General features: G+C 36.2%; 1 protein-coding gene across 2 annotated transcripts; it reads right to left on the bottom strand.

Annotated features, from left to right (window-relative positions):
• Positions 1-1,624: 1,624 nt before the first annotated feature.
• On the bottom strand, positions 1,625-25,960 carry SLC33A1 (solute carrier family 33 member 1). Of its 2 annotated transcripts, XM_028103169.2 has the most exons (6): positions 25,012-25,960; positions 12,316-12,506; positions 8,203-8,387; positions 7,812-7,929; positions 5,256-5,471; positions 1,625-3,470 (listed from the first exon to the last, which is right to left on the bottom strand). In XM_028103169.2, exons 1-6 carry the CDS (start codon positions 25,781-25,783, stop codon positions 3,303-3,305), a joined length of 1,650 nt encoding a protein of 549 aa, XP_027958970.1. In that variant the 5' UTR covers positions 25,784-25,960; the 3' UTR covers positions 1,625-3,302. The 2 variants fall into 2 exon arrangements, with proteins under 2 accessions (XP_027958970.1, XP_027958971.1); XM_028103170.2 differs by lacking the exons at positions 7,812-7,929; positions 12,316-12,506 and having other exon boundaries at positions 25,012-25,864.
• Between the last annotated feature and the right edge of the window lie 1,000 nt (positions 25,961-26,960).

Raw genomic sequence — 26,960 nt, 5'->3', positions numbered from 1 at the left:
CCCAAATTAAATAGCGATTACATTAAAAATTTGGCACTGTCAAATCAGGCAGAGATTAAGCTGTAGTGGAAAAAGAAACAAGGTCTATAATAGGTATTTTAAATCTGCTAAGAGAAAAATCAATTAATTATGCCTTGCCATCTACCAAAGACATTGGTTAAAAGAAGTCTCAGTAGTACAACGCACTATTGTCACCTTTCCTCCTGTAATGAAAATGGCTATTAAATATATTAATCCTAGCTACAATGGAATCATTTCTTAAAACTTATTTTCTTTCTCTAATACTAAGGTAAAATACATTTTGGAAATCTGCATGGAATGTCCCCAACAAATTGGTTCTTTAGTTTTAGCAGGGTCTGTGTCATACAGTTTTATTCATTCTTTCAACCACAAGAAAAAAGATGATCCCCCAAAATATAAAAACAAGCCTGGTCTTCTGTTATATTAAATAATGAGTTCAACCATTTAATATAAAACAACATACTTTTTTGGGTTTCTGTTAACAGGGCAAAACAGAAATTATTAATAGGAAAAAAATACTAAATGACTAAGATATTTCTTTTTTGGGACAGAATTCACCCTTATAACTCTCCCCTACCAGTAATGTCTTACCTGCTCTAATCTGTTCAAGGTTCAAGTTCACTACTACAAATGCAGACATTTTCCAGTTTTCATCATAAGATTTTTCTTTTAACATTGTTTTTAGGATGCTTTAAACAATTAGTTTCACAACTATTATTTCAAATTTATGTTTACAATTCATAGCCCACATTCAATAAGGTTATGGCTTTTACACTTTTTTGGATCACAGACCATTTACAATTTCAACAAGCACTCTCTCCAGAAAGACAAATAATTACATGTCCAGTTTTGCTAGCAATTCAGGGGTTTCAAGGCCCCACTGACACCTGTTTAGGATAAAAATCCTTGTAATAAAGAGATGAAATCAAACAACAGATTTGTATCTCAAAGGTTTAATATTAAAAAAATAGAGGAATCTATTTTAGGTATTGAACAAATTTTTTTTACGATTGACCAGGCAAAATTAAAATATTTACAAAGGAAGGAATTTTTGGTTTTAGTCTTAGCTAATCTTATAAGATTGTTAAGATTTATAAGAATATTAGCTAGTAAATGTATAATACATTAACTGGAGGAGTTAACGTTCATACTTGAGGGTAGAGTTTATCAGGATCTATCAGTGAAGAAAAACATATGCAAAAAAGGTAGTATTTTCTAGTACTACTGATATACCATGAACAGATCCTCAGATTCAGGTAGATCATTTGTAAGATGCCATCAGTAATCAATGTATGCAATATAGTTGCACATAGCTATTAAGAAGTCATTTTTCGTATGTGTTACAAACATGTACCCAAATAACCAAAGGACTATAATTCAAAATAAGTGTTCATTTCTAGAGCAAATGCAATTAATAATGGCTTTTACCTTATAGTTAAAGGCTTACAATATATTTTAATACTTCAAGTCATTAAAGATTTGTTGACTTCAAAGTATGTTTGAAAGTATGTGAATTTTTAATATGAATTGGTAAGAAACAAAAGGTAATTATGGCAATGTCACCTTCTTAATCCAAAATTTAAAAAGCAAAATACATTTCACATATGAGAGTAAGTGGGTTCTTTTCTTTATTCAAGTAAGCATTTTGATTATAATACAAGATAATGGACAATCCATGTGACAAAGTATGGTAGAGTATGGTTTGGTGTAGCTTCCTTGTTTCTAGGATGATTTTCCAGGTGATTCTTCAGAATCTGACATCGATGCCCAACCCAGGCTTTCTAATGGCAATGCATGAGTTCTAGAGAACTGCCTCTATCTTCAGATGCTGAGTGCCATTTTCTCCCACCCATTTTATCCTCCATTACTTATATAAAACCCCACTCTAAAATTCAACCTATGTTATAAAATTAACAAAATAAAAAATTAGTATATGTTTTCCCACAAGGATAAAATTAAGTCAGACTCAACTTAATCTTTCTTTTTCTATAACTTTGGAAGGATTTACATAATTGCTAAAGAGTCAGAGTAATACGCAACACAAAATACGCAAAGAACCTTATCACTGGGTGTACATAATATGTTGAGAATTGCTAATGTATTCAAAAGCTTAATTTTCCTGGGATATCAATCCTCTACCAGACATTTCAGTTTACAAACAGAAGGTTGTGTTTTAATAAGTGGAAATACAGTACCTGATTTCACATAAAGTAACCGCGAGATCTTTTCTCACTAGTAAAGTGCTTAATTAAGAAACATTCTTCCACAACATAATTTAACTTGTCAAAGGCACAAAATGTCTTTGTCTCTCTCTCTCAGCAATAGTCTTTAAAATTACGGTATTAATCATTTAGATTTTATTTAATCGAAAAGCTTTACTGTTTTTTCTCTCAGTAATAAAAAAAACTGCTTGAAGAAAAACATTTTTTATTTTCAAAACTTTGCCATAAACATACATACAACACTAAATTAGATCCCTTCATGAGCTGTCTGTATGCCATGAAGCACTTATGACAAAAAACATATGTAAGTTTTAGGGTAAAAGTTAACAAGGAATCATAATATCTTCCAAAAAAGGGGGACAGGGGAATCATTAAACTAAAAATCGTAGCTTTCATTTTATAAAAAATAGTTAGAATAATCTTCTTATAAATCTTTAATGCTTACAAAAGCAGGAAATACATTTAAAATAGTCTTTTTAACACAGATTCATTAGTACAATGTGGTTATGGTCAGAAAAATAACAACTAAAATGGCATTTCAGTAGTCTGCATTCTCTTCTCAGCAAATTCCACATAGAATTTAACCAATTTGCAATTCAAAATAAGATTTAACTGCCAACAAGGCCAGACTAGTTGTAATTAGCACCTGAATATCAAGCTCTGTTCCACTTAATATATTGTACTAAAATTTTAAATACAGTTCAATGATAGGTACTGATAACAATACTTGACTGCATGGTTACTGCCCATGACTACTACACTGCAGGTTAAAACATACTTTGGTCAGTAAATTAAAAAGATATAAATCAAATAACAAGGCCAGAAAACTTGTTTTAAGAACCAATTTCCTGACCTTAAGTAAACTTCAAATACATTAACAAGGCAAGGAAAATATAATCAACTATACAGAGAGTCTCTATTTTTTAATCATTTGGCATTTTATATTAATAATTTCCTTGTTTAAAATATTATTTTATACTCCTGTGCACTGATTATCATAGCTGTCTGAATTAAAATGAAACTACAGTTACCTTCCTAGAATGTCCAGTAGTGAATGCATTAGTTGCTTCTTTTGCACTTCCATGAAGATGGTCCTTCATCCTGTAATTTTTTCAATTTTGGACCAAGAAAGAACCACCAACCAAATCCAATAAAAACACAAATGATGGATTCTACATAATAACCATCCAGCGCTGTAACACATGAGCCACCAAGCTTTTTGCAAAGCTGTAAAAGTAAAATTAGAATACATATTTCACAATTTCAAAATGGAAATATTCAGCAATTTAGATGTTTTTACTTTTAATTTAAGGGATTAATAAAAAAATATTTTTGGAAGGTATTTTTATTATTATTATTATTATTTTTTTAAGTAATCCAGCATGGGTGTTGAACTCACAACCCAGAGACCAAGAGATCAAGCGTCATAGGGTTTACCAACTGAACCAACCAGGCTCCCTTCAAAATATATTTTTGTTAAATCATTTCATCATTTTGTTCATTTCAAATGGTGAAATATGCGAATATGTCTTAATCTCTCTAATGCTACTAAAAGGATTAAAAATATTTTTCAGCTCTTGCTGTAAACAATACTCATTTTCCATTTTGAATATATAGCTTTTAGGGGCGCCTGAGTGGCTCAGTCGTTGAGCGTCTGCCTTCGGCTCAGGTCATGATCCCAGGGTCCTGGGATCGAGCCCCCACAATGGGCTCCCTGCTCTGCGGGAAGCCTGCTTCTCCCTCTCCCATTCCCCCTGCTTGTGTTCCCTCTCTCACTGTGTCTCCCTCTGTCAAATAAATAAATAAAATCTTAAAAAAAAAAAAAAGAAAGAGAAGATATAGCTTTTCATATTTGGGAAATGTGTAGAAATTTCCAATGAATCTACTCTAGAAGTGGGCTAATGTTAATTTGAAATAATTTAACAACAGACTGCTAACCATTCAGGTTTAGCTACAATTGTTATATAAATAGTCAATGGAATTTCCCTTTTTTATCATTATAAAACTTAGCTGTTAATTATGCACTTGTTAAGTGCCTACTGTATAGGATCCTCAAGGTAAAGGGGAGAGAGACTGCTCTTCCCCTGCTGAGAAGCATCTTCAAGTGAGCTACTCTTACTGATTTAAGTGTTATAACCCTCAGTTCTGACAGGAAAAAAACACAAACAAACAGATTTCTACACTAGAAACTATAGGGGGCACTTGGGTGGCTCAGTCGGTGAAGTGTCTGCCTTCAGCTCAGGTCATGATCCCAGGGGCCTGGGATGGAGCCCCGCATCGGGCTCCCTGCTCAGTGGGAAGCCTGCTTCTCCCTCTCCTGCTCCCCCTGCTTGTGCTCTCTGTCAAATAAATAAAATCTTAAAAAAAAAAAAAAGAAGAAACTATGGGCAGATATGATTTTTTAAAAAGATACAGTACTTCTAGAGGCAAAATAAGAAAATTAATCTTTTTTTTTAAGATTTTATTTTTTTAAGTAATTTCTACACCCAATGTGGGTCTCAAACATACAACCCCAAGATCAAGAGTGGCATGCTCCACAGACTGACCCAGCCAGGTTCCCCTGAAAATTAGTATCTTTTTTTTTTTAAGATTTTATTTATTTGTCAGAGAAAGAGAGAGACAGCACAAGCAGGGGCAGCGGCAGGCAGAGGGAGAAGCAGGCTCCCCGCTAAGCAAAGAGCCTGATGTGGGACTCGATCCCAGGGCCCTGGGAACATGCCCTGAGCTGAAGGCAGATGCTTAACCAACTGAGCCACCTAGGCATCCCTGAAAATTGATATCTTAATACTAGCTTAATGTTATCTAAAATTACAACCTACTGGGGCACCTGGGTGGCTCAGTTGGTTGGGCGACTGCCTTTGGCTGGGGTCATGATCCCGGGATCGAGCCCCACGGTGGGCTCCCTGCTCTGCTTCTCCCTCTGCCCCCACCCTGCTCGAGCTCTCTCTCTCCCAAATAAATAGGTGGAATCTTTAAAAAAAATAAAAATAAATAAAATTACAACATACTTACCTCAACAGCATCAGGCGTTCGACAATTCTGGTTTGATGCTCCTACACACTCTTTCACTGTGAGGGGATCTACTAGCCAAAGAGCTACTGTAGAAGGCCAGTTTCCTCCCAGATTGGACACAGTATTTAAAAGGGTCATATATGTTCCTCCAATAAGTGGATCACTAACCTTTGCATTGAAAGCCATTATGGAAACATACATGCTGTACAATGTAACCTACAAGGAAAATATAAAACAACTTTACCATAATTAGATCTTATAAAAAAGAGTCTGAATTAAAAAGTCAAAATCATAAATCTGAAAATTAATTTTCATGACCCTTATTAAACTCAAGTCAACAAAGATATATTGAGCACCTACTATAGGCCAGGCCAGATCATGGCAATAAAAAGATGAATAAGACACAGTCTCGGGGCACCTGGGTGGCTCAGTTGTTAAGCGTCTGCCTTCCGCTCAGGTCATGATCCCAGGGTCCTGGGACAGAGTCCCACACTGGGCTCCCTGCTCCACGGGAAGCCTGCTTCTCCCTCTCCCACTCCCCCTGCTTGTGTTCCCTCTCTCGCTGTGTCTGTCAAATAAATAAATAAAATCCTAAAAAAAAAAAAAGACACAGTCTCTCTGTACCCTTGAAGAACTTATTCTAGGCTGGGAAAACAAGGAATAAATAATTACGATGAAATGCAGTAAGTACTGAAAGTAGAAGTACACACATTATGCTACTGGAATCTAAATAAATGAGAGATTAATTCTACAGTAAGTAGTCAAGGAAAGCTCCATAGAGAAAATGACAAACAGGGTGGCATTGAAGGATGCATACAAGCAATTAGCAAAACCCCATATTTGTATTGTCCCCAAATACATCCTGTGTGTGTATATATAAGTATATATGTGAATGAATATATATGTATTTTTTCTTTTACATATAAAGAATGATAACATTTCAAAACTTATGAGACAAACTGAACAGAAAAATCTCCTTAAGAGGCAAAAAGTACTTAAGAGGCAAGAATTAACCCTCCATTTAGAAACATGGAAACAAACCATGTTTCCCAAATCGCTTTCCTTTGAATACTATTCCATGGGGCGTTCATAGAAAAAGGTATTCCAGGGGCACCTGGGTAGCTCAGTCGTTAAGCGTCTGCCTTCGGCTCAGGTCATGATCCCAGGGTCCTGGGATTGAGTCCCACATCAGGCTCCCTGCTCAGCAGGAAGCCTGCTTCTCCCTCTCCTGCTCCCCCTGCTTGTGTTCCCTCTCTTGCTGTGTCTCTCTGTCAAATAAATAAATAAAATCTTAAAAAAAAAAAAACAAAGAAAGAAAGAAAAGGGTATTCCAGAGTCAAAAAAGATTGAGAAACACTAAGTTACACAAAAAAATAAACAGGTCCCTTTCACTGTAGGCCTCTGAAAGCCTTTAGGATATAAACTCCTTAAGGACAGGGATTTTGGCATGATTTATTCAGTTATATTTTAGCACTTAGAATGGTTTCTGGCATGGAATAGGTGTCCAATTAGTATTTGTTGATGACTAAGATGCTACATAAAGAAGGGTTATGTCAGGTATCATTTCTCAAATTTACTTGGCCTTGTACAGTTTTTCCCAGAAAGCATCTGGCTGTCTGAGCGTCAACGGCTACACTTTAGAAAATTTTCTAATCAAATCCAAAGCCAAACAAAGATTTTTGGACTACTACACTGTAGTTTTCTTTTACTTACACAGATAACGAAACATTTATTAAGTTAAAGCACTTCTTTAAATATACAGTTAGTTGGACAGATCAATTATGGAGTTCTCTCAAATGATATAACTATATGTAAAAAATTATTGAGATTACTTGGTAGCCACATTTTTAGGTTTCAGTTAAAAACAAGTGAGGAGTTTGTAATTATAACTTGCAAAGAGTTTAAACTAGGTTCCATAGAAAAATCCAAAGTGACTCTTAGATACACATTTGTAATAACTGCACTCAAGTCCCAAATTTTACTGCTGGGTGTCTACAAGTTTACTTGAATCACTTGCCCCCAGAACACAACCCCATTCTGCAACAGCAGCTTAGGTGAGGCTAGGGATTACAAACAAAGCTAATAAAGAAAGAGAAGGCAGATTAAGACACAATTTTCAAAATCACAAAGAGTAAGTCTTAACTTTCAGTACAGAATGGAAACCAAAAACCTGGGATCTGTCGCCCAGGAGCCATCATTATTTCTCAAGACTTTCAGAAAGAAAAGGCATCGGGAATAGAAGAAATAAAGAACTCAAGTCTAGGGATGGACTGAGGAATACTTAGGAAGGGTAGAATTACAAGCTTTGGAATTAATTCTGTATATAACAAATACTGGTTGAATGAACGAAATAAATGAAATGAAGAAACTATGAATAGAGCTCAATAAATCAAAAGCCACAATGTTTAAAGTTCATTGTCAAATAATTTCTTCAGTGTCAGACTCATGCTTAAGTCTTAAAATTTATTATCATTATTTCAAGGCAATTGTAGAAAAATGTCTTTTTTATTTTCCAAAAATAAAAGTTTACTTCTGAGAAAACCACAGCAAGCTTACCTGATGTAACGCATAACTCAGCAGCACTATAATATAGTAATATATAGGGAATCCTCCTTGATGTTCTACTTTGGGAGTCCACCAAACTAGTAGAGCATATTCTAATCCAAGCAATAATCTATAGAAAAAGAAAGAAACATGGAGTTGATGTCCATTTTAGGTTAAAAAATAACAACAAAACCAGAAATCTGTATGCCTACTATGTGAAAGTAGCCTGTTATTTAAAACCTATTAGGAGGTTAAAAAGAGATAAAAGTGCATATAAATGATACTGAAGTTAAAGATGCTTTTCAAGTCTTTTTCCATATATACTTTACACAGTTATTAGTGATACTGATGAATGTTCCTCATTTAACCTTTCTTATTTAGTAAGGTTTTATTTCATTTTTACCTGTAGGGCATGGCTTTGTAAAATATGTTTAGTGGCTGGGGACCTGCAGTGTATTTGCTGATAATCAGAGGCAATATTATCTGCAAAGGAACCATTGGAACTGCCAGTAAGGCTAAATGTTCTTTGGGTACTCCCTCTTCTACCAATTTCAGTCCTGTTACTGCATCTGCTGCTGAAAAACCAATCTGCAATATAAAAACAAAAAAATATTTTAATTTGTGATTTACAAAATATTTTCCTCAAGCATATGTAAGTTCTCCAAGAACCTCAATCTCATTATTGATTTACGGCAGTTACAAGTAAATATATTATTCTATCTGGTACAACAATCAAGTTACAGAAGGCATACTTTGTCCTATGGTCTACTGACAATACTCAGTGAAAACAACTGAAAATTCAGCACTTTTAGGAACAGCAGATGGCTGTAATTACAACTAAATTTCAGAAAGTTCAATCTCTTACAATAAACAGTATTCAAATCCAAACTTACTGATTTCTATGTTTTAAGTTTTAAAAAGAGTCTTTAATTGACTCCAAATAAAATCTGGTTAAAATGAAGCATCACTGCCACATATACCCGTTTTTAATGATTTCTCACTGATCACAATAAAATTTCCAAAAATCGTCTTAACATTTCAAAAGTAATTTTGAGAAAACATTCTATCTGAAGGGTTAAATAAAATGAAAGGGAAGAAAAACCGTAGTTTAATTTTTAAAAACAAACAAAAAGGAGGATGCTAAAAGTAGTGAGTAAATGTTTGGGATGAAATAAGGTATTTACAGAGTCTCAAAGTATCTCTCCATAAATTAGTTTTTAATTACAAAAGGAAAAATAGTAACTTTATAATGGGTTAACAAAGTAATCAAAGTTATCAACAGTTAATGGGATAAAGAGACATCATAAGGCTCCTCATGGAATTCCCCAAAGTCATCACTCTATTAGTTGGATGACATTCCTGACATATTTGCATTACCTGAACCTAAACATGAAGAAACATCAGACACACATAAATGGAAGGCCATTCTACAGAAAAATTTAAAACATCTAGGTCATGAAGGACAAAAAAAGGCTGATACCCACTAAATCCAATGTGTGATTCTGGACTGGGTCCCTGACCAGGGAAGAGTAAAGTTATAAAGGCTGTTACTGGGACAACTGGTGAAATTTGGGTATAGGCTGTGATTAGGTAATAGTATTTTATCAATTAAAATTCTTATATTTTTGATTAAGTTGTGGATTGGAAAAGAAAACCCTTGTTCTTAGGAAATATATACTCAAGGTACTTATGGATAAAGGGGCATAATATGTACAAATACTCTAGTATTTCAGAAGAAATATGTAATAGAGCATAAATCTACAGAATACAGAAAGTGGAACTGTTAACAATTAGAGATTTGACATATGGGAATTCTTTCAACTATATAAGCAAATTTTCAGTAAGTGTGAAACTATATTAAAAAACATTCTTTAAAGAAATGGTAATAGTATGTACTTTAACTTCTTGGAATGGAGCCAAAGGGCAAATTTCACCACAGAAAAATTAAAGGCCAATGATGTTTTACTTAAATCCACAAAAGAATTTCACTACTATTTCACCCATTCTCTGTAAAACTTAAACAGACAAACTGACTTCAACATTTACTTGATCTTAAAAGTGCCACAGTAGGAGATATTTGTAGACACAAAACACCCAAGATATATAAAAATTCTACAAATTAAAAAAAAAAAGCAGCTCTGGATATTTAAATGGCCAATAACCATAAGAAAAGATGCTCAACCGCTTTAATCATCAGGGATATGCAAATTATAACCACAATGAGATGCCACTACACACCCACCAGAAAGGCTAAATTTGAAAGGACAATATATGTCTTTCAAGGCTGTGAAGCAATTGGAACTCTCTTACACTGTTAGCAGTAGGGAAAGGGAAACAACCATTTTGGAAAACTGTGCAGCAGTATCTAATAAGACATTTCTTATGACCCTCAATTCTCTTCCTAGGTATTTACCCATCAGAAATGTGCATTCATGTTCACCAAAAGTAATGTACATGAATATTCATAGAAGTACTATTCATAATAGTCCAAAATTAGAAATAACTAAACATCTATTGTAGGATGGATGAATTATAGCATATGTATATATAGTGGAATATTATAAGCAATGAGATGAACAAACTATTGCTATGAGTAACAATATGGATAAATTATACAAATATAATGTTAAGTGAAAGAATAGAAGAGCCAGACATAAAAATGCATACTGGATATTCCATTTATTATAAGACTCAAAAGTAGAGAAAACTAATCTATGACATTAAAAGTTAGGAGAGATGTTACTTTTGGCAAGGTTTACTTTAAAAGGGGAACACAAGATTCTAGATTCTGTAACTGAAGCACCTCCTTATACATTGCTATCAACAGTATAATTGTAATCTTTTAAAAAGCAATTTGGCAATCATATTCACTGACCCACTAATTGCCTATTTAAGAATCTACTGAAAGGAAATACACAAAAATATTCACTAGTGCAGTTTTATAATTAAAAAATGTAAGCAAATATACAACAGAAAAACGAGTAAATTATAGCAAATCTATACACTGTGACAATTATATAGCTATTAAAGTATCTTTTCTTTTTTAAGTAGGCTCCACTCCCAGTATGGGGCCCAATGTGGGACTTGAACTCACCACCCTGAGATGGAGACCTGAGGTGAAATCAGCACTTAACTGACGGAGCCTAAAAAGTATGTTTCCAGAAATTATTTAATAATAAGGAATATGGAGTAGTAAGACAAAAATGAGTTTAAAATTATATATGGTATGATCCAATTCCACTTTTATTTACATGCATATCTGTATGTATATATATAGTATTAATATTAATTTGTTGACTATAACTTATTAATTACATTTATATATATAAAGTGTGTATACACACACTCATACACATGTAACACGCACACACAAAGGGGAAAAAGAAGGCCGGAAGGAAATATACCAAAAGTGTTACCAATGATTACCTCTAAATGATGTAATTAGAGAATATTACTATCTTTTTTGAACCTTTCATTATTTCCTAAAGTTGAATCTTAAGTTTCTAAACTTTAACCTTCCCAATGTTTCCTTAAAATGTAACCCTATCATTAGAGAGGAAAAAAATTCACTATTTCAAAAACAATGAGGCTCTAATTTTTACCAATTTTTACTTCAGGGTAAAGATAGCTGTAAAGTATTTATAAAGATAGCTTTAGAGATATAATATGAAACTCCTATAACGGATTTTAGATTTTTTTAAAAAGATTTTATTTATTTATTTGAGAGAGAGAGAGATCACAAGTAGGCAGAAAGGCAGAGGGAGAGGGAGGAGCAGGCTCCCTGCTGAGCACGGAGCCCAATGCGGACACTGGGATCATGACCTGAGCTGAAGGCAGACACTTAACCCACTGAGTCACCTGGGCACCCCTGGATTTTAGATTTTAGGAATACTAATTCCAACACTAGCAATCTCTTACTGTACTGAAATAAACTTACCTTTCCGCTAGCATAATATCTTTGAAATGTTTTTGGACTATAGAATTAGGACTTTTTTTTTTAATTAGGACATCTTAATACAGAAAACATAAAGAATAAAATAAAAGTTACCAAAATCCCCATTTATTTATGGTATATTTCCTTCCAACATTAAAAAAAATAAGTCAACTGACTTTTAAGTAGACTTCTAAAACTTAAATATTTCTGTATGTTTGTAAATCACTTTCTAAGTAAATAATTATAATACCTCTGACATTAAATGTACACTCATTATAACAGTACAGAGCTGTTCAAGGCATTCATTTCCATCCCAAGCATTAGTATCATCCATTAAGTAAAATTTCACATTTATTAGAAGTTCTTCAAATTTGCTTAATTCTTTTCAAGATTCCAAGACGTTTTGGTTACTTTGAAATTATCACATCTTTTAAAACAAACTTAATAAACAGAAAATACCGTTTTTTATTGTTACATTCTAATAGTAGTGGAAAGGAACTTGTGATATGAAAAGGCAATGGAAGTATTCCATGATACTGGTAATTGTACCAGGGTAGTACATTTGCTTTATAAATATCTTACCTTTGCAGTTAGAATCAGAAGGCAAAATGTCAGAACTGCTGGCATTTTTATAATTGCAAAAAGCAACTTGTAAGTATCTGTGATCCCTTGGGTTTCTTCTTTTCCTACTGATACTTCTTTGTTTTCTTTTTTCAGAAGGGCAACTAGAGTTGTTGTTATCAAAAATACAGCTCCCCAGAAAAAAAGGAAATCTGAAATTAAAAATGTTAACATCTATAACCTTTGAAATGACATATCTGCATGGATACTTAATTTTGTATACAACTTTTCTTCCACTAAATCTGTTAAAAGATCAACACTTAGGTGCCTATCATGTTCAAGGCAACATACCAAGCATACTAGATGAACAAGACAGTCCTGCCTCTGTTGAACATATTATTACATAGACCAAAATAGACAGGGATATTTAACAAGGAAAAAGAAAAGGAAAATAGACATTTGTGGGTTGAATGAAACAAGTCTGTTGTGTCATTTTCTTCAAGGAAAGTGCTAAGGGTGACTGATGATTTTCATATCCCATAAGATCTATCAGTCATACTTTTTTTTTTAAGTTAGTTAGTTTATTTATTTATTTAAGTAATGTCCACACCGAACGTAGGACTCAAAACTCACAACCCTTAGATCAGGAGTCACATGCTCTTCTCCATCAGTCATACTTCTTAAGCACATTAAGCCATTTCAGTTCTTTATTAAATTATAACTTAGGCAACAAACAGATGCTCATTTATATTAGATCTTCCAACTTTTATTTTTAAACTTTTTAATGTTTTTAATCTGTTTAGAATAGGCTTCAATAGTGTGACACAAGGAATTTCCTCATACTTGTACATGCACAATGGGGACACATGAAGAGTACTGTTTGGGTTGTTTCAGTGAAAGAGAGCTTGGCCATTAGCCATTGTTTTTTTAACAGATTAAGCACAGGGAGTGAATAATGTTCTGAAAGATTCTGTGCAATAACTAAAAATAATAGTAATATTAGAGGCTCCACTTATTAGGTGTACATCATGTTCATAAGTGTGCTAAGCATTTTATATACGCATATCTCCTTTACTACAAACAATCCAATAGATTAGGTTAATACTAAGCCCCAATTTACAGATAAAGAAATAGCCTTAGGTTACATTGCCTGAAGCTACATTCTAAGTCAGTGGTAAAATTGTGATTTCACACCTTTATACAACTAATTTCAAAGCCTATATCTCCTTAACCACCCTGAGAAATGTATCTTAGTTTGCCACTACAAAGCTTATTGGATAACCCTGTCTTAGTTTCTTCACCTGTAAAATAAGAGGACTTGGCTAGAAAATCCCAGATGCTTGCTAGTTCTAACATTCTAGAATTGTACTCAGTTTTATATGTGTTTACTTTTCATCCTACTGCTCGTGTAGTACGACTAACTGTTCATGGAGCCTATTCAATACGTTTTTTCAAAAACAAGCAGAGCGAGCATTCTACTAGAGTCAGGGTTTTTCCTCTGTATTTGGTCTTGCTCTGCCGCTGTGCTAACTCAAGCTAACTGCTGTGTTCACTACAGCTTGAACCTCACTTACAATGGAGGTATATAGAATTATTTGTTTAGACCAATTTCACCCTATTTATTTTTTTTTTTTAGATTTTATTTTTAAGTAATCTCTACACCCAACATGGGGCTTGAACTTACAACCCCAAGATCAAGAGCTGCATGCTCTACCAAATGAACCAGCCAGATGCCCCTCATTTTACTGTTTAAATGCTTCTTTTTTTTGTGTTATCTCATTGGATTTTCATAGCAAACATGTGAAACAGGCAAAGCAGGTATTATTACTATGTAAGTAGACGTAAGGAAAAGCAGCTCAGGATATTTAAATCTTTGTCAAAGAACAAATAATTAAGAGGCAGAATTTGAACCTAACTCTTCTGAATTTGGGTTTCATATTCTTTCCATTATTTCATACTGCCTATATAATGATTTTTTTAAGTTAACGTTGACATAAGAATCTACTAGTATTGGCTAATTATTTAGCCTCCAAAAGCCTAGCCAAAACCAAGTCTCTGCTATTCAAATTATGCAAATTAAAGAAGCTCAAAATCTTTAAACACGTATGGAAATTTGTATTCTGGAGTGATTTCTTTTCTCCACCATGAGAAATCTATAATTATTTTTATTTTTTATATTAATTTTAGTTATGAAAAGAAAAACATGAAACATTCTTAAACACAAAGGTATCCATTTCAAAAAATGCAGTAATATATACAAGTCTTATGCTTAAGGTTCATCAAAATAGGGGCTCCTGGGTGGCTCAGTCATTAAGCGTCTGCCTTCGGCTCAGGTCGTGATCCCAGGGTCCTGGGATCCAGCCCCTCATGGGGCTCCCTGCTCAGTGGGAAGCCTGCTTCTCCCTCTCCCACTCCCCCTGCTTGTGTTCCTTCTCTTGCTTTGTCTCTCCCTGTCAAATAAATAAATAAAATCTTAAAAAAAAAGGTTCGTCAAAATAACAATTTCTACTTTATGTTAATGTAGTGTTTTGCAATCTGGTTCAAAAGGAATGAACAATTTAAGATTATTCTTTTAAATGAGGCTACTTTTCATTATTTTTGCATTATTAATTCTGTGAAGAGTACTGTTTGGGTTGTTTCAGTGAAGAGTACTGTTTGGGTTGTCACAGTGAACTCTGACAAATAATGACTTGTTTGTGGTATTTCATTTACAATATTAATCTCATTCAGAAAATTTTTGTTCATCATTTGGTTTAAATTAGAGATGTAAGAAACCCTGAGGGGCACCTGGGTGGCTCACTCAATTAAGAGTCTGACTCCTGATCTCAACTCAGGTCTTGATCTCAGGGTCTTGAGTTTAAGCTCCATCTTGGGCTCCACACTGGGCATAGAGCCTACTTAAAAAAAAAAAAAAAAAAAGGAACTAAAGAAACCCTGAAAAAAAAAAAAAACTATGTTACTTTCACTGTCACTAGAAATTTCAATTAATGGTCTCTAATTAAATGTTAAGTGAAAATTAATTAAAGCTTTTTTATTTTAATTTTAAGTTATATACTACTTCAGTTCCAGTTCACTAAGCAAAACATCTTTAAGTTTGCTTTAGTATATTTTCCCAATTTTCATGAACAAAATCTTTTTTTTTAAAGATTTTATTTATTTGAGAGAGAGAGAATGAGAGAGAGAGCACGAGAGGGAAGAGGGTCAGAGGGAGAAGCAGACTCCCTGCTCAGCAGGGAGCCCGATGCAGACTCGATCCCGGGACTCCAGGATCATGACCTGAGCCGAAGGCAGTCGCTTAACCAACTGAGCCACCCAGGCGCCCCATAAACAAAATCTTCATCTAGAATCTAAACTCCAATACCAGGAGAAAAATGTAAGAACAAGTTAAACAGATTTCAATACTGTTTGCAGATAAGATTATTTCTAATTTCTTTGTGCTCTTTGGATAAAGTTAACAGTACACATAAAAGAAGGAAGGAGCGACAATGCATCACTTCAGAGCCCTAATTCAAACCCACACAAAGAGAATGAAGCTCAGAAAAAGAGGCTTAGCCACTGCCGAAAATATATTGTTTTATGAACACAATTACCATAAATAGTAATAATCATTAGACTGCTGTTATTATTTATTAACACTGCTTTGATGTTAGAGAACATCCATAGTCTGATATACCAACCATTGTAAAGATATTGTTACCAAAAATGATCTAAGTATTTCACTACTAACATTTTGGTTAATTTTGATTTATGTGTTTCATCTGTAAAGGCAATATGATATGTGTGTGTGTGTATATGTGTGTGTATATATATGTGTGTGTGTGTGTGTGTGTATACATATATATAGTTAAGACGTCAAAGCTGATGTGCAAGTTTCATAAACATGATTTTTAGGCAAAGACCATACGTCAAACTAAATATTCATAAGTGGCTACTAGATCTTATCTAGTGCTCCCATGAATGCAAAATTTTAAGAGCATGTGCCAATTCACCAGTAACCAAGATATAATAGCTAGCACCTGAGTGCCTATCATGCCAAAGCAAAACACGGGACAGTGTAATAAATTTCACTCTCCAAGACAAGTATTATTATTCCTACTTTACACACAATGAAACAGTATTACAGTTCAGAAAATGCCAGAGGTGAGTCTAAACTCGGATCTGATCCTAAAGCAATAATGTTTTCCATTTTACTACCAAGATGCTCAGATATACCTGTCTACAGCAAGTAGGCTCTCTTTCCTATCAACCAGATATGCCTGAGAAGATACCCATTTTAGCTCCAACCACACAAAGTCTGGAACACGGATACTTCAGCATACGTGTACTCCCCTTCCCCACTTCCATCTACCCATACGGTAGTATGGCAAAGGGTATGCAAACAAATAGGATAAATAAACATGGCGCATCTTCTTAGAGTTCATTTTACTCAATAGTTTAGAGGGGAGCCTTTTTAATGAAAAAAATATATACATTACAGGGAAGGCAAAATTTCCAAGAATTTTTTAAGATAAAACATCAGATTTCAAAAAGCTTTCATGCTTTTAAGGCTTTGGACTAGGTCCCCAGACCCTTGGACTAGGTGTAGGTTCACTCTCTGCCACCATCAGAAAAGACAGAAGATTTAAGAACCATTGTCTGATATCCTTGGCTCAGATCAAATTCTCTCTCCCTGGAACTCTCACACTATGGAAATGAACTTTAGTCTTTCAGAAGTCAGTGGCAGGGAAGCAAACTTCCGGTTTGTTCTAAATGTCAGGCCTTCCTTTCGCCATCTTGCTTTTGGCACAGCAATCTATTTCACAAGTTAGAGCATGAAGGGACTTTAGACACCCACTATCCAGTCTGACACTCACTTTCACAGTGGAGGAAACTGAAATAGAAATAGTGTGATTGGCCCTGGGTCACTGGCTGAATCTTAAAAGAAACAGACTTTTCTGTGCCACAAATCTCTCTCTGAAGCATTTACTCAAAATATCCACGCTGTTGTACAGCCCTCACAGAAAATGCTATTTGACTATACAATATATATAGTCATATCTGATCTGGGGATTAGGATGTTAAAAGATAGCATATTATGAGAAAATCAAGTAAATATAAAGCAAATTTTGAAATCTTCCTAATTCCTTAGGAAGATAAAGTCATGTTTGAGATCACATACCTTTTCTCTCTTTTTTTTTTAAAAGATTTTATTTATTTGACACAGAAAGACAGTGAGAGAGGGAACACAAGCAGGGGGAGTGGGAAAGGGAGAAGCAGGCCTCCCGCTGAGCAGGGAGCCTGATGCGGGGCTCGATCCCAGGACCCTAAGATCATGACCCAAGCCAAAGGCAGTCGCCCAGCCAACTGAGCCACCCAGGTGCCCCGAGATTACATACCTTTTCATTAACTCCAACAATGTTAGGTTTTCCTCTGGGGTAGAAGAGATTGTTTCTTCAATCAAGGCCTGGATTAAGCAGCTATCTTACTATTAAGGACCATCTTGTCCCAAAATTTGGGCTCAAACTCAGCCCAAGATGCAAGGTTGAGAAGCCAACAGATTTAGTGCTCCCACCTCATGCTAACTCTGCGCCTCTTATCACTGAATGGATGGAAGTAAATCACTCTTTTAATTTTTTAAAATATGTACTGGCCAGGCACAAAACCCTAAAATGGATTTTAATTAAAATATTAAACATATATATCTCTGCTCTGATGCTATGATAGGTTCTTGCATTCAGGTTTTATATAACCTATATCCTGACACCACTAAATTTTTTGTAAGCTGAATTTAGACTTTTATAAAACAGCAGACAATGAACACTCCAAACTACCACATGAAGATGAAGAGTACATCAGAAGAGCTAACATGAAAAATAATAACATCAAATGCTGACAAGGATGCAGAGAAACTGGATCATTCATATATTTTTGATAGGAAGATAAAATGGTATATTCGTTTCATTCTGGAAAAAAGTTTGGCAGTTCCTTTTTAAAACTAAAAATGGACTTACCAGAAACCAGCCATTGCATACTTGGGCATTCATCTCAGAGAAATGAAGACTTATTTTCACATAAAAATAGCCAAAACCTGGAAACTACTCAGATCCCCTTCAATGGAAAAGTGGTGAAATAAACCATGGTATGTGTAAGAAATGGAATCCTTCTCAGCAATAAAAAGCAAGAAATCATTGATAGGTGCAACAAACCTGGATGAACCTCAAAGAAATTATGCTAACTGAAAAGAGCTAATCCCTAAAGGATACATATGCATGATTTCATTCCTGTTAACATTTCTGAAATAACATAATTATAAAGATGGTAAAGAGATTCGTAGCTGCCAGAGGTTAGGGATGGAGAGGAGGAAATGGGTATAGCCATAAACAGGCCACAATAAAAAAAGGAGTCTTGTGGTGATGGTACAGTTGAGTATCATCATTGTGGTAATGATGATTATACAAGGCTACACATGTGATGAAATTACATACAGCTACTCACACCCGCACACACACACACAAACACAAATGAGTACATGTATAATTGGTGAAATCTGAGTAATGGTATGAATTGTACCAATGTCAATTTCTTGGTTTTGAGATTGAACTATACTTATGTAAGAGGTTAACAGTGGAGGAGCCTGGGGAAGGGTGCATGGGATTTCACTAAACATTTCTCTGCCCTACTGTGAATCTATAATTATTTTAAAATAAAAAGTTAAAAAAAATTAATGGGAAATTTAAGAATGCACAAGTTCTTTTTTTTTTTTTTTAGAACACAAAAATTCTAAAACTGTGCTAGGAATAAGAAATGTAGGTCTCAAATGTAAGATAATATAAAGCAACCAAAAAAGATAGAAATCTTTAGGTATGTTGAAATCACCCATTCTGTAGCTTCAATTGATCACCACTGGACTTCAGCCAGCAAGGACTGTGTTCAAAAGTGAGGGGAAAGAATGAAATTAAAAAAAAAAAAAAAATTCTTAGACAACCCTAAACCAAGGAATAGAAATGGTGGAAGAGAACATCTTGCTTTTTGAATGTGCGCCCCATCCATAAAAAAAGTTATAGCATGCACACTCATGTATAAATTATATACTTAGGACCTCCTATACTAATATAGTATATACAATGTAAAATATAAACCCCAAATTTAAAAATATGAAGTAATTTTTTAAAAGAATGAAATTAAAGAACACATATGGGGCACCTGGCTGGCTCAATCGGTAGAGCATGTGACTCTTCATTGCAGGGTTGTGAGTTTGAGTCCTACACTGGGTGCAGAAATTACTTAAAAATATTATCCTTAAAAAATATATAAAGAACATTATAAAATACCAGATTTATTCAAAATTGTTTCTTAAAAAAATAGATGAAATCAGAGGTTTTATATTCTTTATTTCTAATTTTCTAGGCACAGAACATCTCCTTTTATAAGGTAAGTCTATTTCGCTTTCTCAAATTATAGTTTTCAGGAACACTATAAATGAAAGTAGGAGACTGCCTGTAATTAGAGAGGTTCTATAATTCTATCATTGATAAATTTATAATAAAGGCTAATTCAATTGGCCTCTACATAAATTTCAATAAAAGCAGAAGTGAAATTCAGAGTAAAATATATGCCAAATAAAATCAAGTAATTTTTTGGTTTAGAGTATATTTTATAAGTTGACTTTTCCAAACAAAAGCAATCTCACATTTCCTTACTGGGCAAAGAAAGCACTTAGTACCATTTCTCCTTCACTTTGTTTTAAAAAGAAAAAAAGGCTTTAAGACCTTCTTTTCTGGGGTGTGGGCTCCAGTTTTTAATATCTAATCCTTCCTGAATCTACTAGCCCCAGTATTCCTCTACTTATCTCACTTTACTACCAGGGTCCCAATATTTGAAAATAAGTTCAAATTTGCTCCATTTGTGTGTATGGAGATGTAAGAGCCACCAGATTTATGAACCTGTCCCATTCAAGGCAAAAAGATAGCTAAATTCAAGGATTTTTATATCACATAGTTTGTATGATATTTACCCAGAGATTAGCTTTTAAAGTAATGGATTAGTTTTTTTTTTATTTTTATAGAGACTCCTAGGGGTGCCTGGGTGGCTCAGTCATTAAGCGTCTGCCTTTGGCTCAGGTCATGATCACAGGGTCCCGGGATTGAGCCCTGCATCGGGCTCCCTGCTCAGCGCGAAGCCTGCTTCTCCTTCTCCCACTCCCCTTGCTTGTGTTCCCTCTCTCGCTGTGTCTCTGTCAAATAAATAAATAAAATCTTAAAAAAAAAAAGACTCCTAAAATTATTATACAGTAAAACTAAATTTTTTTTTGGTTTACAGTTCTATGAACTTTAACACATGTATAAATTTCAAATCACCACCACCATAATCAAGATACAGAACAGTTCCATCACTCCCCAAGACTCCCTCATGCTATCATCCACTTAAACTCACCTTCTCCTCATCCAATCTCTAGCAACTGCCCATCTGTTACAATTTTACCTCTATAATTTTACCTTCGGAGAATGCAGGAGGATGTTTTAAGTCTAGATGTACATGCTAAAAAAATGTATTACAGCCTATTTAAAAGTAACTGGTCTATCTAGAAATGGGTCAGTTAGTCCTGGCCACATTCTAAATAGTATTTCTGGTCACACAATATATATTGAATCCTGCTTCAGAAAGCACGACAAAGAAATTTGTCTCTAAGTAAGAATTAATTGGTCCTGCTCTCTTCCTAGTTCTAAGAATATCTTACAAATACTGTTTTAACTATATTCATTGCCAGTTTGATTAGCTTTTCTTTCACCAGTTTTTTTCAAAATACTTCCTTTTTTTCTGATTGACTCTTATATGTTCATGCCTATCTATATGATAAACTAATTCTTAAGCTCTAATATGTTTAGCGCTCTTCTCCAGTATCAGATCTAACCTGCCCCAACCCAAATACCCTGGTCCTTATCCCAATCACTTCTTCTATTCATTATTGTTATCACTGCTTCTAGAGGAGTATGCCTCAATTACCAGTTCACAGATTGGATCTAAAGACATATTTCATGTGAGTCCAATAAATGTTTTTAAAATTATAAAATAAAGAAGGAAGCTCTAGCTTCTCTTGAATACCAATAAGATTTGGCAATCCTAAGATCCTACTGTCACAAGACAACAATTTATTGAAAATTGAAGCTCCCCACCTTTAGATGGGCATGAGTTTTTCAGGTCACTACTGTCCCCTCCACACCCTACAGTCCTGTACCAATTCACTTGATTAATTTACACTGTCCATCTACCCAGTCCATCATTTTGGTCTGCAAAGTCCCATTATAAATTCCTTTGGAGCAGAGAATTCTCAAATTTTAACACCTATCACATGGCTAGCACCAAACAGGCACTGAGTGAATAAATGCCACAGGTCACTTAAAAAACAAAACAAAAATTTTTTTTGTCATTTCTATGCCATTAGGCAGTCCAGAAGTGGGCTGATGTTTTTAGACATCAGCAGTTAGAGTGCTACTTTTCTCTGGTAGAAAAGCCCAAACAGCACAAATTATATTTAGGTTTCAAGGTTTTCCCTGAGGTTTTTCCTAGTTTCCTACCAACTGTTAGAAAGACACTAGTAGGTCTTTTGTAAAATAAAGTCTGGATACTCTGCTTTATGCCATTTTAGCTTACAAGTTTTCTAAGAATGATCTACATTCAGATAGTGGGGGGAATCCTGTATCTCTACCTCCAACTAGGCATCTGACCTCAGTTTCTTCATCTATAAGAATGAACTGAGATGGTTGGGGCACTTGGGTGGCTCAGCTGGTTGGGTGTCCGACTCTTGATTTGGCTTGGGTTATGATCTTGGGGTGATCGGATCAAGCCCCATGATACGCTTCACACTCAGTGGGGAATCTGCTTGAGATTCTCTCTCTCCCTCTCCCTCTGACCCCCCCCCGCCTGTGTGTGTGCACGCTTGCTCGCTCTCTCTAAATAAATAAATAAAATCTTTAAAAAGAATGAACTGAGATGGTAACTAGACTTTTTGTGGTGACCACTCTGTATTGTACACAAAAACTGAATTATGTTGTACACCTGAAACTAATACTGTTATATACCAATTTTACCTCAATTAAAAAAAAATCAGCTCCCAAAAATACAAATCAGAATCTAAATTATAAAAAAAAAGAAGGAATATATTATCTTTCCAAGTCATAAAACTATGTTCTAATATCTGTGTTCTTCTAGGTTACTTTCATCATCTCTTGCAGCTCAAAAGGTTGTCTCTTTTTGCTCCTAAAGATCCTTGAAAACCAAAGGGGGCAGGACGGAAAAAGCTCCCTTCTGAGTTCAGGACTGCCTTGGATCCCTGAAGCACCAAAAAGCCAATCTCAGGACAATCAAGGTTTTGTTTCTAAGGGATTTTTCCCATCTTGTCCTTCATGTTCTAAATTTATTATTTAGATTACTGCTTTGTAAATGGCAAAAACTGTCTTTCCTCAATATATTCCATTTCTATTTATCTGTAACTCAAAACAAAGTGTTAATCAGAGAATATATTTTACAATTCTAAAATATGTCATAATTCATATTTATAATTCATAATTAGGCTTTTAATTTTCTGATTTTCTAAACATCTGCCTCAGTGTTTTGGCTCTTCTTTTACTACCTAAGCAATTTTATTTCCTTCATCATTCTTTCTGTGCTCTTAAAATTCCTAAAAACTGCTGTTTTTTTTCTTTCTTTTTTTTTGTTATACTGCTACTAAGTTGCAGAAAGATCGAAGCTATAAATATGATATGTACAATCAGAAAGAGAACGAAAACTCTTCAACTCTTAACTTACTAAAATGTTTGAATTAAAACCAAAACACAGAAAAAATTAAATTAAATACTAAGCTATTTTTACAATTTCCTAGAAACAAAGTTCAAATTCCACAGAACAGCTATTCAAAATAACAAATCAGTGTAAGTAAAAATCCAATGCGGCACAATTTTGATCTTCCCATTGGGGAACAGCTGTGGCTACGAAAGGATATAATTAACATGGCTCCTGAATGTATAATGGCTGTGGAATGATGTTTTATCAATCACTCTTGTACTTAGAGAAAGCTCTAATTTACCTAGTTAGTAATTTAGTTTCCACAACCTCTTAAATCTTGACATCTCTTCTGAGGCTTTCCTATGTTAAGTAATACACCATTTCATTAGTCCTTCCTGGTGACATGAACAGTTCCAGTACAAAATGAAAAAATGCATAAAAAGCAATAAGGTGCTAATACGATGCATTCACAAAATATTTCTAGGCAGAGAATTATCTATAGAGCAGGAGTGGGACCCCAGAATACTTCAAGACCAATCTGTTTAAATGCAAAGCAGTATCTCTCAACCATTTTCGGCCCCAACCCAATTAAAGAAAAGTATAATTATCATTTCATCAGTAGTAGTAGCTCACTAACAGTATGAGGAGGTAGAAAAGGGGATCTCTTACAGGGCGTAGGGGTATGGAGGAGGTAAGATTTCAAGAGATAAGTAGTGCAGTTGTGAATCCCTCCATCCTCCACACTCCCCAAATATTATTATATAATCCTTATACTTCCCTCACTACACAACTACCCCTGACATTTACCCTGTCTGGAATCCCCAACCTAGTACTGGGAAGATGAGAGAAAGCTGAACTGCTTACATTTCAAGAGAATCACTTAAATTCATCATCATTATCAAAATGAAGAATTCTACCATTTTCCTGTTGTTGGTTATTCCTGATATTGCTAATTTTACTTCTGTTTCCTAATTGTTAGGAAAGCTTAAAACAAAAACTCAGAAAACCTTCCAAGGACATGTATTTTACTTATTCAGAAAAAGGGGAAATTTTGTAGAACTTACACAAAATTGCTTACCAGATAAACTTCAAACTCTTTCTCACAGCAATTCAAGAAAATCTTACTAATTGGGTCACAACTTTTCTTTCCTCACTATTTCCCAAACCCGTTCCCCACATTACTGCTTCAGGCGCTCTGAACACAGTAGGTACTGTCCTGTACCTTTTTGTACTTTGCAGCTTCAGTGCACTTTCACCTGGTGGTGTGCTTTCTGGAATTCCACTTAGCCACTTCATGGAATTTTATAATTCAGCAAGGTGAAATGTTATCTGCAGTGTGAAGCCTGACTCTCACAAGCTAACAACCCTGAGCTCCCCATGAATGTTCATTTCTCCTATTACTTGTGGGTTGGACTCTGCTTTATTCATAGGAGGCCCTTAGAACTCTGTCACTTGGCCAACTCATTAATGCTGAATAAATTAATCCTATTCTATTCACCAGAAGGCTAGAAGAGGACTCTTGGTATATCAGTAGAGGCAGAAATGAACCAGAAAGCATGGAACTAGAAATCTCAATCCAATAAAAGGAAAATGTAAGAAGCCACAGGAGTCAGGTTGGATTCATTCCTTCACACTAGCCAGACTTTTAAAAAATGTGCATCTATGTATTAAGCAAATGTCAACAGCTCCCTAGACTGAGTTTTGTTTGCCATTACACAACGTTATTGGATGAGCTGCCTCTCCCTGCTCATTGCAGGGTACTCATCAATTATGCCTGCTCTCCTGTACTCATTCTGGCTGAAGCTCATTTTAGCAGAAAACTTAACCTCGGGGAATCTCCCTCAGAATAATTTCCAGCAAATTAAATTATGAGATTGCCTCCAACGTCACGCACTCTGTCAAAAGGATTCATAAACGTAAAATAAACCTAACCGCATAATAGTTTAAATACACTACCTGAGAGAGTAACGATTCCCCTGGGTTGAGGCTGAAACCGCAAATATTTGTTACAAAAGTCCGCAGATTCAAGGGCCAAAAACAAAACATTGCCCAAAAAGTAGCCTGCTGTCTGGCCCACTGAATTGCAAGTAGAAGCATAACCCACGTTTTCCCGGGATAACATTGTTAACGCCCAACCATCCACAGCGATGTCCTGAGTGGCGGCCAGGAATTCAAACAAAAAGAATGTCACAGTGAGAGCAATCACATCGGGGGTTCTACCATCAGTGTTCCCGAGCAATCGGTCCACTTGAGTGGATAAATATATCATGAACAGTCCCAGTATATACTGTGTAGGGACAAGCCAAGATTTGCGACGACCAAAGTTCCTAAAGTAAACTGCATCAACCAACGGGGCCCAGAGCAATTTGAGACTGAAGGGCCAAAAGACCAAACTGAAGAAAGCTTGATCTGTATAGCTAACATTTTTGCTCTGCAAAATGAGTGGGATGCTTCCCGCCAGGCCCAGTGGAATGCCCTGAAGCACGTAAAGAAAAAGCAACAGCAAAATGCTGCTTAATTCGGCCCGGCAACTCCGTGGGGCTTTTGAGAAGTCACCAGTGGCGGTATCCCGCAGAGCTTCTTTGTCCCCTTCCCCGCCCACCAATTCCTGGTGACTGTCATCCCAGCCGCCTGGCAGCAGAGGACCGCTCTTCATATCCAGAGAGTGGTTGAAAGTCCCTGGTCGTCGTTGCCGACTGTTGTCCTTGTGGGAGATGGTGGGTGACATATCAGAGACGATGCAGAGCCCCGTCTGTGGGGTGCCGGGGCTGAGCGTCTTGGATCCGCCTAGTCCCAGGTCCAAGGCTATCGCTCTGGACCAGGGTCTCGATGGTTCAGGGAGGAGGAGGACAGGGCAAGGGGTGATAAGGGCACTTCTTACAGTGGCCCGGAGAGCTGAAGCCGGGAGTCAGTCCCCTGGCTGGAGGCTCAGGCGATGCCCAGATAGGCGCCCCTTGGAGTGGCGTCAAGGAGCCTGAAGGAGCCCCCCGGGCAGCCGCGCCGGGCTCGGGGCTGGAGGAGAGTGCCGTGGTGCTACGATGGAAACGGGCCCTTGGCTGCGGCGAGACCGAACGGCCAGTCTCCCGACCCACCTCCAGTTCTCGCCGCCACCACTGCAACAGACAGCACTTTCTCCACAGGACTCCAGAGAGACCAGATAACTTCCTGCCTCGCGCCTCAGGAAGTGGTCCTAGACTCAAATGAGTCCTGTCCCCGCCTCCAGAGCAAGCCAATCAGGGCATGCTTCCGAGGCCGAGTTCGGAAACAACGCTTGGTAGGAACCCGCAACTCCGGCGACCGGGACCTCATGGGAGGATTAACGCGGGAGCACCATGCGGCCTGGGCGGGGCGCCGCGCGAGCTCTGTCTCTATGAGCGCATGCGGCCGTCTGGAAAGCGTGGGCCTCGGTAATTGGGCCCGCGCGGCCACGTGAGGGCTGTTTGAGGCAGGCCTGTGCAGGTGGCCGAGTGAGCACACCATCGAGCCTCTGAAGGTGGGGGCCGCTGTGCTAGCGCTTGTCGCTAGCCTGGGGTGGGGCAGTGCTCGGGGTCAGGAATTGTGTGATGCCCCTGCTTGGGTGGGCCAGACAGAAACGGGGAGGAGAAGAGTTGAAGTTTACGCAGTGTCTTTATCAGCAGGCAAGGGTGCCCCCCAAAAGGTAGTAAGAGACCTGGTTAAATGGAGAAATGCGTGTCTCAACAGTGCCTGCTTTTTTATGGAATGATTGAAACTGCTCAGAGGTGCGAGATTTCTCTGTAGTCCGTTTTTTTCCAGTGTGGTGGAAGAAATGTAGTGGAACTGGGATCTGGGTAACTAACTCGTTACATTGGGTGGATTGGAATCATAAGATTCCTTCCCTCCCTCTTATTGTTGATAAAAGGGCTTGTAAGAGCCAAATATTAAAG

This window comes from Eumetopias jubatus, unplaced genomic scaffold (genome assembly GCF_037043125.1).
Source record: "Eumetopias jubatus isolate StellerSeaLion01/CBP00866 unplaced genomic scaffold, mEumJub1_p1.0 scaffold_1, whole genome shotgun sequence".
Taxonomy (NCBI): Eukaryota; Metazoa; Chordata; class Mammalia; order Carnivora; family Otariidae; genus Eumetopias; species Eumetopias jubatus.
Note: the sequence above shows the minus strand (reverse complement) of the source record. Positions and strands in the feature narration are given on the sequence as shown.